General features: G+C 43.5%; 1 protein-coding gene across 4 annotated transcripts in view; it reads left to right on the top strand.

Annotated features, from left to right (window-relative positions):
- Positions 1–3686, top strand: part of SLC25A30 (solute carrier family 25 member 30) — a 57692-nt gene extending 54006 nt beyond the window's left edge. For all 4 annotated transcript variants that reach the window (XM_068265214.1, XM_068265215.1, XM_068265216.1 and 1 more), the window contains exon 10: positions 2668–3686. In XM_068265214.1, the coding sequence (XP_068121315.1) occupies positions 2668–2709 (42 nt within the window). In that variant the 3' untranslated portion in view covers positions 2710–3686. The remainder of the gene's footprint in view (positions 1–2667) is intronic.
- Positions 3687–20800: the final 17114 nt, after the last annotated feature.

The raw sequence follows: 20800 nt of genomic DNA, 5'->3' as shown, positions 1-20800 counted from the left end.
AAGCCTCTGCATCCTAAAGAGGCTTCCCAATCCTCCTCAGCATGCACACTTGCAGCTCTCCGCTCGGGTTCCTGCAGAAATAGCTGCTCGATCAGGTCTGCTTTATTGCGCAGGTGTGAGCTGCTTACGCAGTAGAATGGACTGGATCGGCTGCTAGTGCACCTATGCAGGCAGGCCACTGTAAATATTATTGCTGCTGCTGTTGGCTTGGGGGAGCCAGCTCTGGAACAAGCTGCCTGTAGAGGATAGGGGAAGCCCATTTGGGATCCATTCCCTATTAGGGTATTCACAGGTGGTTAGACCTGGTCTGTGCAGTAAACTTGCATTGTCATTTTAACAGGCAAATAACTATAGGATCCAGCCAGCCAGGTACTTTGAATATATGTATTGCTTTTAACAGGGCTGTGGAGTCGGAGTCGTGGAGTCGGGCAATTTTGGGTGCCTGGAGTCGGAGTCGGGAAAAAATGCACCGACTCCGACTCCTAATGAATTTGTAACTGTAATTAATTAAAATAGAAAATATGATAAAATGTTCTATTTCTTAGATAATAGTCATTAAAAATAATGTATATATACAGTATATATACAGTAATAGCTGTGCTTAGTCCACAAAAATGAAATAAACCAATCAAAATTAGTTACTTGTGCTGCTTCAATAAAGCAGTCCCCGTATGATATACATATCTGATTGTGACTGTACAGTAAATATGATGTGTACACAGGAATCTCTTATATACTAAATAACATCTATGCTGTAAGAATAAAGCCTGATGTGTAGCCGTGTCACTAATAGAGATGGTCAATGAGATGGAAATAATTCTGCACTGATGCTGATTTATGCAAATGTATGCACTCCCTTTGCTGATGAAATCAAATAATTTGATATGTTGTTAAAATTTGGTTTGGTGACTACAAATTAAAGGGTACCTGAGACGGATGAAAAGTAAAGTTTTATACATACCTGGGGCTTCCTCCAGCCCCCTTCAGGCTAATCAGTCCCTCGCTGTCCTCCACCACCCGGATCTTCTGATATGAGTCCTGGTAATTCAGCCAGTCAGCGCTGTCCGGCCGCATGCCGCTCCCACAGCCAGGAACATTCTGCACCTGCGCAATAGTGCTGCACAGGTGTAGTATGCTCCTGGCGGCGGAGTGTGTGCATGCGCACTACGCCTGACTGGCTCAAGTACCTGGACTCATAGCAGAAGATCCAGGTGGCGGAGGAGGACAACGAGGGACTGATTATCCTGAAGGCGGCTGGAGGAAGCCCCAGATATGTATAAAACTTTAATTTCATCTGTCTCAGGTTTACTTTGTTACACAGTAGTACTATACTCTACATATGCACTCCCCACAGAGCTGCAGGGAATCCACTGAGAATGCTGTGCACATTGAACACAGAGGGGTTGTCTGTCACCCATAAACCTGGTTCAGATTGTGCATGAAGAATGTGTAATAGAGGAAGAATCTCCTCATTCCCCTGCAGAGTACCTGCACATCATTCTTACATGTACCCACACTTACATTGCCTAGGGCCTGATAGATGTTCTTTGTTCCGGTTTGTACCTTTTACAAGTACTCTTACCAAGGACTAGTTTTAGTCTAAAGGGAATAAATATAGTAGTCTACATATCCTTCTCACTTCAGTTGTCTTGTAAAATTCCTAAGCGTTGACAGTTAAGAGACGAATTTCATGTTACATACTTTTAATCAAAAAAATTGTAATATGCAAATTAGAGGAGTCGAGGAGTCGGAGTCGGTGGAATCCTAAACTGAGGAGTCGGAGTCGGTGTATTTTTGGACCGACTCCACAGCCCTGGCTTTTAAAGGGAACCAGAGATGAACGTTTCACACAAAATAAACATATCAGTCGATAGCTTGTAAAGAATAAATGCTCTACCTGATAATTTTGCCGCTCTTGTGTGCCTTTTTTTAGTGTTTTTTTTTTTTATCCATTATTGCTCCAGGAGAAATCAAATATGGCCGCCGGCTCATATCCCTTCTGCTTCCGGGTTATGAGTTGTTCTGGATGTGCTGTCTAGGCTATATGAGAAAGGCTGCTGCAGCCTTTCATCTGTGTGCTTTCATTTTGGTATGATGTGCAGCTGCCTGTAGGAAGTGTCTCTCATAGGAATGAAACTGCAGTCATCATCATTATCTATGCAGACAGTGCACACAGATCATATTGCAGCCACATTTGTCTGTTTCAGAGATTCTCTCTCAGCAGGAGCAGCCCCTCCCATGTCATCACAGCTCTCAGTATGCAAAGCAGGAAATCTGAGCCAGGAGGTGGTAGGCCTGTGCTTGAAAAGACTCCACAGAAGAGTGACTCAGCTATAATGATTCCAGGTCAAACCTAGACTGAGCCAGTCGGGGATTCTTATCACAGCTGATAATAGACTAATTAAACAGATAAGAATGAAACTAAAAGCAGGGTAGGTGTTTACTGTCATGTTCCCACTGATAAATGTAATAAAATACATGAGGGTGCTTCGTCTCTGGTTCTCTTTAAGTGCTTGCGTGTAATGCCCAAAATGTTGTGCATTTCTAACCAATGCACATTTACTTCAAAGGCTAAACTAGGTCTTTCAATACAGGTGTTTTTGTTTAATGAAAGGAGAATGTAAATGTTTTTAATGCATAGTTACCTGTTTCCTTAACTCTCTCCAGTTCTTTATTACTTACGAACAGCTCAAGAGACTGAACATATGATGTGAATTTCACATTGCTGGCCTACTAGTCTTCTGTGCCATGACCTGTCTCCAATTTCAGACCTCTTTGCTTCAAACTCTCCTCATGATGTCACCAGTGGGATGTGCAAATGTATTGGGATCTGTGACATTTGGAGGCTGCATGCCAAATGTCAGCAGGGCAGGCTCATCACATGAGAAGCGTTTCTGTTGACACATAGTTGGCAGGCTTATCATCACATGTGGGTAGTGAGCCTGCCAGAAAGGACACAGCAGAAGCAGAGGACTCCTCTCATAGGCAGAGCGTGAATGAATAGTGACTTAAGATGTTTAAATATGCACTGGTTTTGCCCCAACAGGGTAAAAAAATGTTGTACTTAAAAACTGACCATTTAGTGTTCCACCGCAAATTTTATTTTAGGCTTTCTTTTTTCCTATATGCAGTATTACTCCGTCCCCCAAAAAATGAGACTAAAATGGACCTATTACTTGTTGCCAAATTATCTCTTTAATTACTGACGCACAATGCACATGTCATGGGTTTCTTAATGCAGGGAAGGCATAAGCAGAATGTGAGCAATCACTAAACTTGTATTCTATTATAAAACCTACACAGTGTATACTTACTACATACTATAAAGTGTTTCCACTAACTTCCAAGCAGCGAGCAAGGTTTCCTTGCAGACAGTGTGATTTGATTCACTTTAAAGGGACATTTGTAGTTGGCTAACAGAAGACCAATTAAGGCCGGATCCACACTACGTATAAGCGCTTTTCTGAGCGTTTTGTGTTTGATTAGCGCTTTCAAAGCGCTTTTTAAAAATTCGTCCCATTCACTTAAAATTGCCGCGATTGAGTATGCAAATAATCGCTGCGGTTTTTGTTTTTTGTTTTCCTGTGATTTTAATGTAAGTGAATGGGAGAAATTTTTAAAAAAGCGTTAAGCAATCAGAAAGCCCAGAAAAGATCTTATCTTATAGTGTGGACCCAGCTTAAAGAGAGTCTGAAGCCATAATTGAAATAGCTTTTTCCCTTATATATAGCAGGGGCATGTGTGCCCCTGCTAAAACGCCGCTATCCCGCGGCTGAACGAGGGTCCTTTCCCCTCCAAATCCCCCCTGTGCTGCCCGGGGAGCGCTTCCGTGTGAGGCGGGGCTATGAGCTGCAGCCCTGCCTCACACGCGTCTATCAGCGGCGGATCTCCACTTCTCCCCCGCCCCTCTCTGTCTTCCTTCACTGTTGGTTGTGATTTTGCAGGGGGGATTTGGAGGGGAAAGGACCCTCGTTCAACCGCGGGATAGGGGCGTTTTAGCAGGGGCACACATGCCCCTGCTATATATAAGGAAAAAAGCCATTTTTATTATGGCTTCAGACTCTCTTTAACATTCACACTTGCGATTGCATTTGCGATTTTGTGGCGATGCACAGCAATTGCGCTTTGCGATTCTCATTCAGAGAAATAAGAATTGCACTGCGATCACTCCAAAAATGCTGCATACAGAGCATTTGCGATTTTCGGCAAATCGCAAGTGCTGCAGTGTAAATTGTCCCATAGGGATACATTATACACAACACTTTGCTGATCGCCGGTAATCGGCAAAGCGTGCACGCAGTGTGAACTGTAAAGAGTATATCTGTTTTGCACCTCTGCTTACAAAATTGCTCTGCATAAGTCTCAAGTGACATTTTGGAATGTATTGCTGGAATAGGCTTCATGATCTCCAAAGCAGTAAAAGTATAGTCATGACTGTGAACCCACCCAACATTTCACTGTTTCAATGGGTCCCAGTTTTCTTCATGAAGGTCTATGTAGGAGGACTGTATGAAGTGGTGGGTTTTTTTTTTTTTTTTCTTTTTGTCCCTATTATTGGCCCCCATAGTAGGACATGCAGATTTGCAAACAGGCAACAGACTTACTGCCTAAATGTGAAGCTAGACATACCAGCATACCAAATGATTCCAAATTCTGCCCTGTGTCTCTGCATACAGGCATGTGATTTGAGCTTTGATGAGTGGATGCCACATAGATGTAAAGAAAGCTGTTTGCTATGCAGTCTTGCTCTTGATAGCATCAAACGGCAGGTGTGCTTTAAGATGTGAGAAAAATTTGCTAAGTCCAGCCTGCTCCGACCTGACTGTAAATAGTTCTTAGTATACAAGGAGGTCTGTGATGAATGCATATAATGCCTGTGCATTTAAACTTGGAGTGAAGGGATAGAACAAAATAGAATAAAACCAAAAGTTGGCACTAAAATTGTCTAAGACTGTGCATGTCTTGTCTTCTGCTCATGAGTAGCTTTGTGTGTGTCAGTACTTAAAAATATAACTTGACAACCCTGGTTGGGACTGAGGCAACCTTTATGTTGGCTGTGGTACATCTTCACCATGTCCACTGCTGTTATGCCATTCTGGGACAGGAGCCCAGACCTAGACCTGGAGCAATTTGATCCAGAGCATGGTTGCATGGTTCAGATGCATAGGCATATCCTGAAAGCATGAATGTGGATGACCCCAATGATTAACAAGAAGAGTGGGGGAAAGTGTGTTGCGGTGAGCACCTTATGCTGCTGGTGTTGTGCAGAAGGTATGTGTCTATTACTCTGTCCGATAGCCTTGTTTAAGATAACCATTCATTTTCTCACACGTATTGAAGTAAATTGCATTTGTGAACCACTTGTCTAAGCATCCAGCAGCTGCCTAGGTTACAGGCCTTCACCACTGGGTTCTTCTTACCCAGGGGTACTTCATCCTGGTACAGACCATTTATATTGTGTTTTTAGGAAGTCATACGTCATAAACAAGCCAAATGAGCATTTATTATAGAACACGCGCAGGGAACTGTTTGAAAGGTATTTACGCATAAGTGGGTTGTATTACTGATGTATGTCTAGAGGTAGTTAAAATATTCTCTACTTGCAAACATACCTTACTTTTTAGCATTAGATAAGGGGTAAATGCAGATGAGAACTTGTCCTATACACAGGGTCACGCTCATAAACCAGGACAGATGAGGACAAAGCTCTGCACTGCAATAACTGAGCAAACTCCATTGTCTGACCAACGGTAAATGGTTTAAAGGCCCCCCTCTGCTAAACATTAATTGAATTAGATTTGTAATTTGCCCTCAAATGGAACCAAAATTAAAGACTAGGATTTCATTAGATGAGTTTTTCAATGGAAAGGTGGTAATTTTTTATCATGATGGCGTTTTGGATGATAAACAGCATAGCATTATAACTACATCAGTTCAAATCCTTTTTCAAATTGATTTCTACTAAAATTTGTTCAGAATCTAGTAGTGCAAGGTGGTAAAATGATTAGGCTGCATTCACACTGTACCAGATGACAAACTGATCAGATTTCCATTTTTCCTCCAGTTCAATCCGTCCCATTTTCACATTCAAACCCAACTTGGAAACTGTCGCCTTCACATTCCGCTACCGTTCGAGTCCTCTGCATTCTAGAAACTCCGCTATACTGATCCCAAAGCCCCATCAGAAGCATCAGGCTCCCATTGGTTTGCAAAAGGCCAATGGGAATCCTCCATGAGCACCAGGGAGGAGTTTCATTGGTCCAGAGAACCAGTGACAATCCTCTCTGGGGAGGGGCGATTCCCATTGGTCTATTGCACATGAATGGGAGCCTGAAGGGTCTATATTGGCGTTACTTCTGTGCAGGGACCCAAATGGATGGTGGCAGATTGTTCGGAACAGACTGATGTTCCAATAAATAGAACATTTTATATGCATTGTGAAAGGAGCATGAAGGCCTGAGTCCACTGATGCAGTTGTGTCCGCTTTTCAGTTTTACATCAATGTTACAGCGGACACTCAGGCAGCCCTTACTGCTTCCAGAGGGCTCAGGCCCTTACTGCTTCCTGACTGGTTTCCATTTTTTTTTTTTCCCCTGGATTGGACTGCTGCCTCATAGTTTGGAGCTTATCAGCAAATCTCTGTATTTAGGCTGCCTCTAAATGCTCTAACTTGACATGCAGCCAAGGTTAAGGCTCTGTTGTTCACAAATCTGTACAATATGTGTGAGAATGGTTAAAGGTTTGCTTAAGTGTTACCTTAGGCATGTAATGAGTGAAATGAAAACTTTTTTTTTTTTTTTTTTTTTTAGTCACAAATTTCTCGAAAGCCAAAATTTTACTAACCACCGTAGTTTTTAAGCTGTTACAAGACCGATCTTGTTTGTTTTTATCGCTCTCTGTAATCATGCAGTACCACAGTGCGATACCTTTTGCTGTTTTGGGTAATTTATTTAAAGAGGCAACATGTGCTGTATATTTTTAAATGCACATTCAGTTGCATTTTGTCTGGATGTTTGTTACAAAGCAGTCTGAAGTTGTGAAGACGCTTGGGGCCAGTTCACACAGGCGTCTGCGCGTCATAAAGGTAGAAACAAAGTTTACCATAGTTTGTGGGAAAGCCGCATTCCAATCGTGGGGTTTGGGCCCCCCCCCTTTCGTTTTATCCGACCCTGGAAGCAAAATGCCACTTCCAGGGTCGCTTACGGCCTCTTCTCCCTGTCCACCTGTGAGTTGAAAACCACCGATGGATACCTGTGCGAACTGGCCCTCAGCTGGCCTCCTTATGTATACTGTGAGGTGGAAGAAGTGGCATTGCTTCAATGTTATAGGCAGTCATGTTGTCTGTTATTGCCTGCCTCCTGTAGGGAATTAGCTGAAAACTGACTGGTTGTTTTAGGGAGAGGTTAACTTTTTTTTTTTTGTAAACACTGGTTCTTTAGGCAGTATAATTTTTGAGGCCTGGATGATGGCTTTTGGGTAACCATAGGCCGTCTATGGTATTTTGGTGAATGTAAGGAAAAGGATGTCTTCAGTTGCACTCAGTAAGACACACATGATTGTAGTGCATCAGTAGAATTATACAGTGAATTTCAGTGTCTGGTAGTAGTCAGATACCTTCTATTAGAAACAAGGTCTCTTGTTTAGTATTGCGAGCTTTGTACATGTAGCGTATATTGTATTCTCATTGCTGGTAATACCTGGACCGATCCTGTATAAGCAGTTTTGGAGCACTACATTCCACAGTCTGCGGATCTGCACAAATATTTGCTGAAAGATGAAATTTCATGTGTGAGATCTGTATATTTTTATATTCTATCTGTGCACACGACACTTTGCATTCTCCTGCCAGTATAGATGGTGGTAATGTTGTTACTGCACTGCTGTGTTGGCTAATTGGACATTTGTACAGTAATATAAGCTTCTTGAGTTCAGCCCTACTAAAGGGTGTTATGAGCAAGGTTACATTTGGCTGTTTTTTGTAAGATATATTTTCATATATTGTGTAAATATTTACAGACCTGTTATTGTTACTTTATTTTACAATATTTTTCTTATATGGCTAGATAACATTGTTTATGCTTTAGACATGACACTAGATTTCCTGGAATGGCTACTGTATTTAGTAGAAAAGAAACCTATGAAGACAACAGCTGAATATGTTCTGCGCTGGATTTTTTTTTTCTTTTCTTTGAAGGTACCCTACAGATTTAATCTCAAAGGGAACCTGAGGTGAGAGGGATACGGGGGCTGACTTGTTAATTTCCTTTTAAATAATGCACATTGCCTGGCCAGCCTGCTGACCCTCTACCTCCAATACTTTAAGCCATAGACCCTGAACAGGCATTCATATCAGATGTCTGACAAATCTAACAAGATTAGCTGCATGCTTGTTTCAGGTGTGCGATTTAGATCCTACCGACCAGAAAGATCAGCAGGACTGCCAGGCAACTGGTATTGTTTGAAACGAAATAAAAATGGCAGCCTCCATAGGACTCACGCCTCTGGTTCCTTTTTAAGCCATCTAGAATTCTATTCAATTAATGTGTTAAGCATTCATAATGTGTCATTTGCATGCACTGCAGGCATCAGCTCTATAGACCGAGCTGTTTATCAGAATTTTATTTATTTTTTTCAGTTGTTTTGAGCTCATTTAATTTGGCGTATTCCTCAGCCACCTTCAAAATGCAGAGTAACAGCAGAGGATGCTGGGTGGAGCTGGTAACTCCCTGTGTTCAGCTGCTGCCTCCTGCATTTTCTCCGTCCATTGCTTATGATGCTGTCAGCAGCCTCAATATGGTTCCATAGCTGATATCACCCTGTCTGTCACCCCAATTCCCTTCTGCTTAGTGATATTTTTCATTGAAATGCTACTCCAGATGTAACTGTAAACAAACCTACACAATTCTTAGATGTTCCTTTTTTTTATTTGTGCCATTCAGGATATTTTCAAAGGAACTTGTCTGAAAGCACAGGACCCTATTTGCGTAATGGTTTTAACATTACCTGTCTGGATTTTAAAGCCCGTCAATAAATCTAATCAGTATAAGCTGTAATTGTATGGCCCCACAAGCAAGAAAGTAGAAACTGTATAGAGCTTTTTGATTGCTCACTCAAAAATCAGATTCTTGTGTGATGGTTTAGTGTTTGTGTTAGGAGTAGGAAGGGGTATGTGTTAGTGTTAGGCCTCTTTTCCATGGATGCCTGGACTGCTCATTCGTTGAGCAGGTAATTGACCTGTCGGTATTACCCTGCATAGAATATTGGTACTGAGCTACAGAAACCCCAAAGCTCTGATTTGTAAGGTTAGATTGTAATGTCATCCAGCAAACAGGACTGGATTCTTTAAAAAAATTTTAGATGGAAAGATTTTGCAGCTTTCACCTGGGTACTTGGTCTAGGGATTTGTCGTCAGGCTTGCAAAAGGATTCTTAAACCGCTGTCCTGCGATCGTCATGTGCAGTAGCTGCACTGAATTTTTATAAATATGTGCAGTTATTGTCTGCTAGACCTCCTTGCTGCAGATGCTTCTATGCTATTGCGTTTACACAGCAATCATATTTACTGTGACCTGATTGGATCTGCGTAAGGTTGTAACCTGTTCTGCCCAATAGCAGACCCTTCCTAAAGGAATAATATTGATTTAAAACCACTTTTTTTATTTTAATGATGTATGTTAGAGCACACATTACCATAAGTACTAGGAGCAATTTCCATCCTTGCACAGCTCTGCCTCTCTGCTGTAAAACCATCCGTCCATTTTAGATACAAAAGTGTTGGGCTCTGCAGGGCTAGACCATGGTCCTGCACAGGGAGGCCATCAATGCCTCAGTGTATAGTTTACACTATACACTCCTCAGTGTATAGTTTTACTAAAAGAATCTTATTCTGATAGTGGTAAGGGGTTATGCTGGGAACACACAATGCATTTTTCCCTTTCGATCCACCACTCTATTCTCCTCTTTCGCTCGTTTTTCTTATCTTTTTCCATTCACTTCTATGAGAAATCGAGTGGTAAAACGATTAAGAAGGAATATCGGACATGACAGAATTTATCAATCGAACGCATCTATCTAACGAAAAAAGTAACCTTTGTTCCCAGCATTAAAGATTCCAGCTATGTGTGTTCCTTGTCTTCTGTTCTCTGACTGATAAAGATCCTGATAATGCTTTTGTAAACAGTGTCTCACCCCCTCAGCATGGACATCACATAGCAGCCTAGGAAAATCATCACAAGCAAGCTAGTCAGTCAGTCCGGAGTGGTGTATATACATCACCCCTGATTGTTAGCAATATTACAGCACATCTAGTTATCCTGTCACCACCTCAGATCAGCTTCCTCCTCCTCATGTCTCCTGCATGCTGTGACACAGTGCAGTATATTTGTGTGCTGTGTGAGGAATGAAGGATGATTTTTAAGCAGGGAGAGAACTGGGGGAATTAAGTGCCCCTAGCACTAGTGGTAATGTGTACCCCAATATAGAGTATTAATTTAAAAAAAAAAAATATAGATCATCCAGTTCAGTCTGCTGGATCACATAGGCTCTGCACAGTTTGTTAGTTTGTTTTTCTTCACCTCCGGGGAAAAATTCCTCACACAGAAAAAACATGTTCACCAGTGATGTGTACCTGAATTGCCCTTTTATCTACATTTAGTCACCTTAGCATCTGCTGTTATTGGTTGATGGTAGAGTCCAATGCAATCTATCCAGCCTCCACAGCTCTTGCGGGAGATCTTTTTTTTTCTGCAGTCATTTTGCTGGTTTCTAGTGGTGATAACAGTAGGAGAGCTGTATATACTGTCTGTGACAACTTTGTTGAAAATTGTACACCTAAATATGTGTACACAGAATCTTATTGATGAGATGGGAGGGGATGCTGTTACAGTATAGACACTCCCTACTGCACCCCTAAAAATTAGCAAGAGGTCAGACTGGAGGGAACACAAATATTTAATTTATTCAATGCAGATGATTGCAAATTCTTTGTGAATGTAAGTTATTGCAATCGCGTTTTACTCCTATGAAATGCTTCTGGCAATAGCAAACCGGCTCTAGTGAACAGGCACAGTAACGCAGAAAACTGACAAAGCTGCCTATACTGTATGTATGTATGTATGTGTATATGTATACACACTACCTTGCCAGGAGTGTTTCAATTACATATATAAACATTACATATTTGGTCTTGTACTTTCAGGTAAGTGCTTATTTAAAGTGTATAAGTTTAACTATTAATGGGCTCTACTCAGTCATTTCAATGCACTGTGTAAAGATTTAAGATAAAGTGGGATTTTTAGGCTCGCTTGACTCCATAGTGAACAAGTCCTTGTGTAATAGGCGGGTCCTGGTTTTCATGGTCCACTTGTTTCTATTTCCATTTCTATGAAAAGCTTTACAAGTCAATTTATTATATAATCTGTCACCATATCCATTGCACATTATAAATGTGAAGCATTGTTTTAGCATATATTTGTATTATATATTGCTTTGCTTTTATTTGTGCTTGTTTTACTGCCCTTTGTACAAAACTTTTGCTATTAAAATATTCACAGATGTGTAGTTATTTTATTATGCCAATAAAGTGCAAACTTCGTATCTGGATGAATTATTGGGTTCCTTAAAACAAAACACAGGAAGTAAAATGTGTGACAATTGGGGGTGGGTGGGAGGGAGGGAGAGAGGTATGGATCCGGGGAGCCACATGCCAATTCTGCATGGTGGGCACAGTGCTGCCTTGTGGTGGTATGTTCATGGTTAGGATTTCTTTTTCAAGTGCAAGTTTCAAGGCTGGTAATCTGGCCCTTTCTTCATATCATGGCCATGGACCTGGAAATCACTCGTACTCCACTATTTAGTTATACTGCATAAGTCTTTCATGCCATTAACAGCCCTGGGCCTTTGTACATCAGCAAGCTTTCACATGTCCTTTGCTGTCTTGGATGACTTCCCTCTAGAATTAGTATTAACTTTGGCTGAGAACTAATAAGTCACACTTCAAATTTAGGTGGTTTCTGATTTTACATTTATTTAAATTAAACAAACTTTAAAACCTGTGTTGCTGACCATTTTAGACCTGTTGCCTTATTACACTCTCCCATAATGGGCATTCTTAATGCACTTCCCTAACTTTTTATCCTTTCATACAACTACTGTGCTGTGTGATATAGAGCTGGTAGGTGAGCAGTGATGAGGTATCCATCCCATGAAGCTGAATCTGAACAGTTGACAGATGTGACATGAGGCAGTTTCTTGCTGTCATGTTAATACTTCATGTGGAAATGCTGACAAGAAATGGCGTTGCAACACACACAAATGCTCACTCCCAGCTCAAGCAATTTCCTACCTTTATTTGGTCAGCAGGCGCCAATCAGGTGTACTGTCATACATCCTTTGCCTGCTGTACCAAATCTAGCAGAATTGCATAAATTAGGTAGCATTCAGGTGGGAGGCTTCGGTTGGACGTAATCGTATATTACATCTTTTACAGGGACGCCCTGTGTAGGCACATCTCCCACGGTCCCCTCCCTAACCACTCACCTGTCAATCGCATCCTGGAAGCTTCACAGTTTCTCCTCAATTGCTGTCTGAACATACTGCTAAGGCCATCTGCTGATGGACAGTGGAAGCACAAGATATGGCCCAGATATCAACAAGTAGTAACAGGTTTTATTACTAGTCTATGGAAGGCTACATGCTGGTGGAAAATAGGGCTGGGTTCATGCTACACTGCAACCATATAGACTGTCACATGTACAATCTGATGAGTCCATTGTAACATACATGCTGTAGATAGCATTTGCTATATACAACCTCTCCATGTTCCATCTGGTGAAGTTGTGCAAGTTGGGATGTGAATTCCACCAAGGACATGTCACTGGATCCTATAGTTAAACTGGGATTCCGCTCTTTCATGGTAGAAAACAGTTTGATTTGGGCTGTAGTGTGAACCTAGTTGTAAGGTTAACCTGTGACTTTTTAAAATCAAAAAGTTAAGATACAGTATCTACCTCAGTAGAAGGAAGCCTCTGGATCCACCGGACCTTTTTGAGTCCCCCACTGGTGGGCTCCCATCTGTGTGTGAATGCAGGAATGACTGCCTGTGCAGTAGTACAGAGGAAAAAGACGTGCTACTGGGTGGGCCGTCTGTGGCCAGGTTCAGAGGGTCCTGATGCTGGAACAGCAAGCTCCAGGAGGATGCGAGCAGTGCATTTTCCAGAGGCTTCCCTCTACTGAGGTAAATTACTTCTTTCCCTAAATTCCACTTCAGGTACACTTTAAAGCCCAAAATCAAAATATCACCTAAGGCCTCATTCATATTGAGTGTGTTCAGAAACCTATTTAAGCTCATGATAAAAACCGCATGTGTTGATGCATGTTTCATAATGCATTTCAATGCACTGTACTTTGTTTTAAGCGGACCCATGCATTTTTCATGCGCTTACACGGTCTTGAACGTGTCTTAGATCAGCGTGCTTTGACTATTTAACCACTTAACCCAATCTGGACGGATATATCCGTCCAGATAGACTGTGCTACTGCGTTGGGCGTGCTACCGCCGCCTTCCGATAGCCCCGAGATCAATGAATGGAAACATAGTTCCCCATTCATCGATCTAAGTCCGCGGCAGAAAAACAGACTGTCTCTTATCAGAGGCCACGGTCTTTCTGCACACAAAGTTTCCCTTCCTCCTAATGCTTCCTGGAAGTGATTTTCGCTTCCAGGACTTTTTGACTGTGGCCATTTTGTGGTCAAATAGTAAAACTACACCCACATGCATTTTTTAATTAAACAAACACATATTACATTTAACCACTTCACCACTGAGGGGTTTTACCCCTTGAACACCAGAGCAATTTTCACCTTTCAGCGCTCCTTCCATCCATTCGTCTATAACTTTATTATTACTTATCGCAATGAAATGAACTATATCTTGTTTTTTTTCGCCACCAATTAGGCTTTCTTTAGGTGGGACACTATGCTGAAAATTATTTTATTCTAAATGTGTTTTAATGGGAAAATAGGAAAAAATGTGGGAAAAATTATTTTTCAGTTTTCGGCCATTACAGATTTTAAATAATGCATGCTACTGTAATTAACCTGCCTAGTGTTCTGGATGAGCTGAGGTCGTCCAAAGAAAACTTGCTGGAAATGTTCTGGACGAGCTCAGCTCGTCCTGCACTTTCCCCTCTCACGCTGTGATCAGCAGGGCTTCTCCCTAGGGAATCTATAGGAAAGGGAGAGAATGTGCTAGGGTGAGCGGGGGGATCCCCCTTCTGTGCGGCAGTATTTTGAGATGGGGATTCCCCTCTGCGGGTGGGGGATCCCCCTTCTGTGCGGCGGTATTTTGGCGGGGGGATCCCCCTTCTGTGCATCGGTATTTTGGGATGGGGATCCCCCTCTGCGGGCGGGGGGATCCCCCTTCTGTGTGGTGTGCGGGTGGCCTCTACCCCTCCCCCCCCCCCTTCCCTGTCTAAGCCCTTTGAGCAAATAGAACTACTCACCCAGGGGCCCTCTCCAGCGTAGCACTTCTTCCTCAATTGCAAAGTCCGTTTCTTTACAGTTACATTACGAGACTTCACCAGCAGCAGATCATTGCGGGGGCTTAGATCAACGAACTGGAATAGATTTTCCCGTTCATTGATCTCCGAGCGGGCGGAGGTGTGCGGGAGCGGGTGCACAAGCGGCGGAAGCACGGACAGCGGTGGTAGCGCGGGAGGTATGGATTTCTCCGTCCCTTGGTTTTATAAGGGTGGAAAAGGGGACGGAGGAATCCGTACCGTGGGGGGGTAAAGTGGTTAAAATTAACTGTTTACCTCCCATACCAAAAATTGCCCAAATAACATTTTTAATTACAAAAAATTACAATTAAAAACAAACCACATAAATAGTTACCTAAAGGTCTGAATATACATGTCAACAGAGTATATTACTATATTTTTTTTTAAATGATAAGCTTGTAAATAAAGGATGCAACTTGAGAAAATGTACCTTTTTATTTCCGAATAAAATATCGGCGCCATAAATTGTGATAGGGACGTAATTTAAATGGTGTAATAACCAGGGCAAATAAAATACATGGGTTTTAATTATGGGAGTATGTATTAATTTCAAACTATAATGGCCAAAAACTGAGAAATAATGCATTTTTTCCATTTCTTTCTTAATCTTCCTGTTAAAATGGATTTAGGATAAAATAATACATAGCAAAATATATAACCCAAAGAAAGCCTAAATGGTGGCAGAAAAAAAAACAAGATATAGATCATTTCAGTGTGATAAGTAGTGATAAAGTTATTGGTGAATGAATGGGAGGTGAAAGTTGTTCGGATGCATAAGGTGAAATAACACTGTAGGCTGAAGTGGTTAATGTACAGTTCTCAAAAATTTTCCATGTGAATTTTTATTTTTTAAATAGGGGTAGAGGAAAAAAAAAAATCTCCAAAGGACCGGTGGTTTGAGGTTTTTTAGCAAACTGCAAATGTGCAGCAGGAGGCATGTTTGCGGTTTGCTACAAATTTCAAACTGCTGGTGTGCACCAGCCCATTGAAATACATTAGCCAAGTGTATTTACAGGCGGATGTGGTCGGCAGATTGCATCCAAATCCGCTCGGTGTGCACTGGGCTTTAAAGAGATATTTAAACCCTCTTACCACTCGGCCGGTTCTAGACTTCTTGCCACCTGAGGCAAACTTGTGAGGATGTGCCCCCTCCCTCTTCCTCTCAGATTTGGAATGATGGCACAGCATTCGACAATTTACTCTGATACATTTATTTCAAATCAAACACTGCTGCTCTCCTGTCTACCGCCTCCTCACTCACTGTCAGACTCCTCACACAGCACAACAAGCTGCTTTTCTCTAATGATGACTTCTTTATCTTACTCACAGTTCAAAAATGCTGCCCCTGTAATCTCTGCACCTGATGCAAGTGTTTTACCTTGCTGCATGACAGAACTGGTCCTGTTCCCACTGAAGTATAAATGTCATTTTTTGGTCCTGGGCGATTCCACTTCTTTTTTGGGATGGTCTGAAAATCTACCAAATGCATTAGATAGCCAAAAGGCATTGACCAGGGTCTACCTTAGAACCCAAATATATAACCGGTTATCTGGATATGAAAACGCCTTCATATCTAGATTACCAACATTTAGTCTAGGAATTTGCAAATGACCAGCTTAGTGCTGAAGCTCTGCCTCCATTAGTGTCAATCCTCTGCTGATTGCCACCTCTCCCAGCGAAAGAAGACTGAGGGGTGAGGCAGCAATCAGCAAGGATTGAGGCGAGTAGAGGCAGAGCTACAGCACTAAGCTCTGCCTCTACAAGGAAGCACTCCCTGATTTTTGCCCTGGGGATTTGGGGGTTATAAAACCCTCATTCTGCTGCTGGTATGTGGCATTTTAGCACTGGCCATATTCCTTAAAGGGAACCAGAGATGAACGTTTCACACAAAATAAACATATCAGTTGATAGCTTGTGAAGAATAAATGCTCTACCTGATAATTTTGCAGCTCTGTTGTGCCTTTTTTAGTGTTTTTTATCCATTATTGCTCCAGGAAAAATCAAATATGGCCGCCGGCTTATATAACTTTTTCTTCCGGGTTATGAGTTGTTCTAGATGTGCTGTCTAGGCTATATGAGACTATGCTGCTATCTAGGCTAAATGCAGCCTTTCATCTATGCTTTCATTTTGGTATGATGCATAGCTGCCTGTAGGAAGTGTCTCTCATAGGAATGAAACTGCAGTCATCAGTATCTACAGCATGCAGACAGAGCACACAGGGATCATATTGCAGCCACACTCTCTCAGCAGGAGCAACCCCTCCCATATCATCACAGCTCTCAGTATGCAAAGCAGGAAATCTAAGCCAGGAGGGGGAAGGTTTGGGCTTGAAAAGACTCTTCAGAAGAGTGACTCCGCTATAATGATTCCAGGTCAAACTTCGACTGAATAGTCGGTGGATTCTTATCACAGTTGCTAATAAACTAATTAAGCAGATAACAATGAAACTAAAAGTAAAGTTGGGCCGAACGGTTCCATGCGAACTTCAGTGGTTCGCGTTTGCGTCCCGCAGGCGAACTTTTGCGGAAGTTCGGTTCGCCCCATAATGCACCATGAGGGTCAACTTTGACCCTCTACATCACAGTCAGCAGGCCCAGTGTAGCCAATTAGGCTACACTAGCCCCTGGAGCCACTCCCCCCCCCCTAATAAAAGGCAGGCAGCGGTGGCCATTACGCTCACTCGTGTGCCTGCATTAGTGAGAGTAGGGCGAGTTGCTGCAGACTGTCTCTCATAGGGAAGATTAGTTAGGCTTAGCTTGTTCCTGGCTGCATACCTGTTCTGTTCAGTGAGCCCACCATACCTGTTCTGTTCAGTGAGCCCACTGGATACCTGCATACCTGTTCAGTGAACCTGCCACTGCATACCTGTTCTGTGAACCCACCACTGCATACCTGTTCTGTGAACCCACCACTGCATACCTGTTCAGTGAACCTGCCACTGCATACCTGTACTGTTCAGTGAACCCGCCACTGCATACCTGTTCTGTTCAGTGAACCCGCCACTGCATACCTGTTGTGTTCAGTGAACCCGCCACTGAATACCTGTTCAGTGAACCTGCCACTGCATACCTGTTCTGTGAACCCGCCACTGCATACCTGTTCTGTTCAGTGAACCCACCACTGCATACCTGTTCTGTTCATCAGCCAGGCGACCATATGGGCTGTAAAGCCACCAAAACCTGCACTCTCGCCATGGTGCGCACCAGTCCAGCACGGCCGTCACTACACAAACAGCTGTTTGCGGTGCGCTACACGGTGAGTTTGGTGTGTCAGTGTGAAGCAGTACCTTAATTACACTACCTGATTGATGTATATGTTACGGCCAGAACCCGAAGTTTGGCCACTTCTAGTTCTGGCCGGCCACTTCGGGTTCTGGCCGGCCAATGCGCGAAGTGGCCGCTGCGCTGCGGCCAATGTTAGAAATGGATTGATTCCTCTGAGGTTAATGTATCTTCTGGCCGCAGCGCAGCGGCCAAACGTAGAACAACTTCGTTAATTTATTGCAATTCAGCCGGCGGCAATGTAACAATTCAAGCCGCTGGCTTTTTCTCTGCCTCTCTCTCCTTCCCCCCCGCCTCTCTCGCTCTTCTATGGGCAGCCGGCGGGGACACGCGTGTCCCCCCTCCGGAGTCGTTCGTCGCGGCAGGGTTATCCTGCCGTTCTTGCAGAGCGGGTGCTGGCAGAAGCGATGTCTTCAGCCTCCCCGCTCTGCTGCCCTGGCGCCACGAACGACTCTCGGGGACACGCGTGTCCCCGCCGGCTGCCCATAAGAGGAGAGAGAGAGAGAGGCAGAAAAAAAAAGCCGGCGGCTTGAATTGTTACATTGCCGCCGGCTGAATTGCAATAAATTAACGAAGTTGTTCTACGTTTGGCCGCTGCGCTGCGGCCAGAAGATACATTAACCTCAGAGGAATCAATCCATTTCTAACATTGGCCTCAGCGCAGCGGCCACTTCGCGCATTGGCCGGCCAGAACCCGAAGTGGCCGGCCAGAACTAGAAGTGGCCAAACTTCGGATTCTGGCCGTAACATATACACATGCAAGATGTTTGAAAGCACTTTAGGCCTGTCATTTACCATTCAATGTGATTTCTGCCCTTAAAACGCTGCTTTGCGTCAAATCCAGATTTTTCCCGGGGACTTATGGCATGTATCCCACTCCTCCACCTTGGGGTCCAGGTGTTAGACCCCTTGAAACATCTTTTCGATCACTTTTGTGGCCAGCATAATTTTTTTTTTCAAAGTTCGCATCCCCATTGAAGTCTATTGCGGTTCGCAAACTTTTACGAGAACCGAACCTTACACGGAAGTTCGCGAACCTAAAATCGGAGGTTCGGCCCCACTCTAACTAAAAGCAGGGTAGGTGTTTACTGTCATGTTCCCACTGATAAATGTAATAAAATACATGAGGGTGCTTCGTCTCTGGTTCTCTTTAAGCTAAAGAACAGGTAAAATCAAGATTTAAAGTGGCTTCAGTGTCTCTTTAAAGGGAAGGTTCAGGCACAGTGACAAAAAAAAAATCAAAATCCCCTTACCTGGGGCTTCCTCCAGCCCGTGGCAGGCAGGAGGTGCCCTCGGCGGCGCTCCCGGTGGTCTCTGGTGGCGCGCCCGACCTGGCCAGGCTGGCTGCCAGGTCGGGTTTCTTCTGCGGTCCAATCTGCGTCTCACTGGTGCGCGCTGACATCATCGGACGTCCTCCGGGCTGTACTGGGCAGGCTCAGAACTAGAAAAAGCCCGACCTGGCAGCCGGCCTGGCCAGGTCGGGCGTGCCAATGGGAGCATCTCCTGCCTGCCACGGGCTGGAGGAAGCCCCAGGTAAGTGGATTTGGATTTTTATTTCACTGTGCCTGAACCTTCCTTTTAAGTAGATTTATGTATCCTGCAAGGCCAGAATTTTTTTCTGGTTGCTTGAGACTTCTGGATAACGGGGATTTTATTCTATATGCGAATTTTTTTATTTTTTTTTGTACACACCTTCCTGAACCCCATAACCTGTGACTCAATATGCTAGTCAGGGCCACTGCTAGCTGCAAGCAACGGCCTGGAGCCTGACCTTGAGCTGCCTCTGTGATCCACGTCCATGACCCCTTAATACTCACATGTCCCCGATCCAGTGGCGAATCTCGCTGCTTTCCTCATGCTGCCTGGAGTAACCATGGTAACTGGACGCTACGCGGCAGAGACTCTACTGCTGCTTAGCATCCAGTTACCATGGTTACTCTCAGCCCTCCATGATAAGCTGAGGTCTCCTCCCTTCCTCTAGTGTCGGCTTTTACTGATAGTGTCAATACACGACAGCTGCTCTAGGAGGAATCAACGAGGGAGGGAGAAAGAAGACAGCAACTTATGGAGATGCCCAGGAGTAGGTGAGGTGACTGCTGCTGCTCTCGGTGCGGGGAGAGGGGGAACAGAGATGGCACACAAAGGGGTTGATTCATAAAGGCCGTTACCACATGAAAAACTTAAATTATCGAGCAGTAAGGCAAATTACCGACTTGTGCGGTAAATACCTCAACAAATGTCAGTAAATGTCAATCCATAAAGCCTACAACATGCGGTAAGGCCCTGAAAAAATATCAGCTGTTTTGAAGTGGTGAAAAGAATGCGAGTCTGTGCGAAGAGACTGCTGGGAGCCATGACTCACAAGCAGAAGCAGTGAGAACTGTGACTGACAAGAGCAGAGAGCCAATAGAAACAGACCCTGTTCTCCTGCAAGTCTGGATGATGGAATCTGATAGGACCTTCAGCCTTCTCAGGCGGAACAAGCTTTTAAACACCCCAGGCAGCAGCAGAGCAGGAACGTATCAAAACAGGCTTACCCTGAATACCTTAGGCTGTTTAACCTATTGGGTTCCTGTTTGAACATGTGTTGGAACTAGTGTGGAAAATCACCTAAGCATGGAATGTGTAAAGTTTCTTGAAGTTCTTCTAAGCTGTGGCAATTAAATAGAATACACAGAAAGACTAATAGGCAGATTCAGATCAAGCAGAGGCGGTATAACAAAATATGTACATCTCAAGCAGAGGCGGTATAACAAAATATGTACATCTAAAGGGATGTCTCGCAATGCCCTCACTGCACGGAACAGCTTGTAACAACCAGGGCTGTGGAGTCGGGACAATTTTTGAGTACCTGTAGTCAGAGTTGGGAGAAAATGCTCCCGGGGAACTGAGGTGACAAAGGGGGACAAAAGAGGTACAGGAGGAACAGTGATGACACAGGGGGGCAAAAGAAGCTAAGAA

The sequence above is a fragment of the Hyperolius riggenbachi genome, chromosome 2 (genome assembly GCF_040937935.1).
Source record: "Hyperolius riggenbachi isolate aHypRig1 chromosome 2, aHypRig1.pri, whole genome shotgun sequence".
NCBI classification, from domain to species: domain Eukaryota; kingdom Metazoa; phylum Chordata; class Amphibia; order Anura; family Hyperoliidae; genus Hyperolius; species Hyperolius riggenbachi.
Note: the sequence above shows the minus strand (reverse complement) of the source record. Positions and strands in the feature narration are given on the sequence as shown.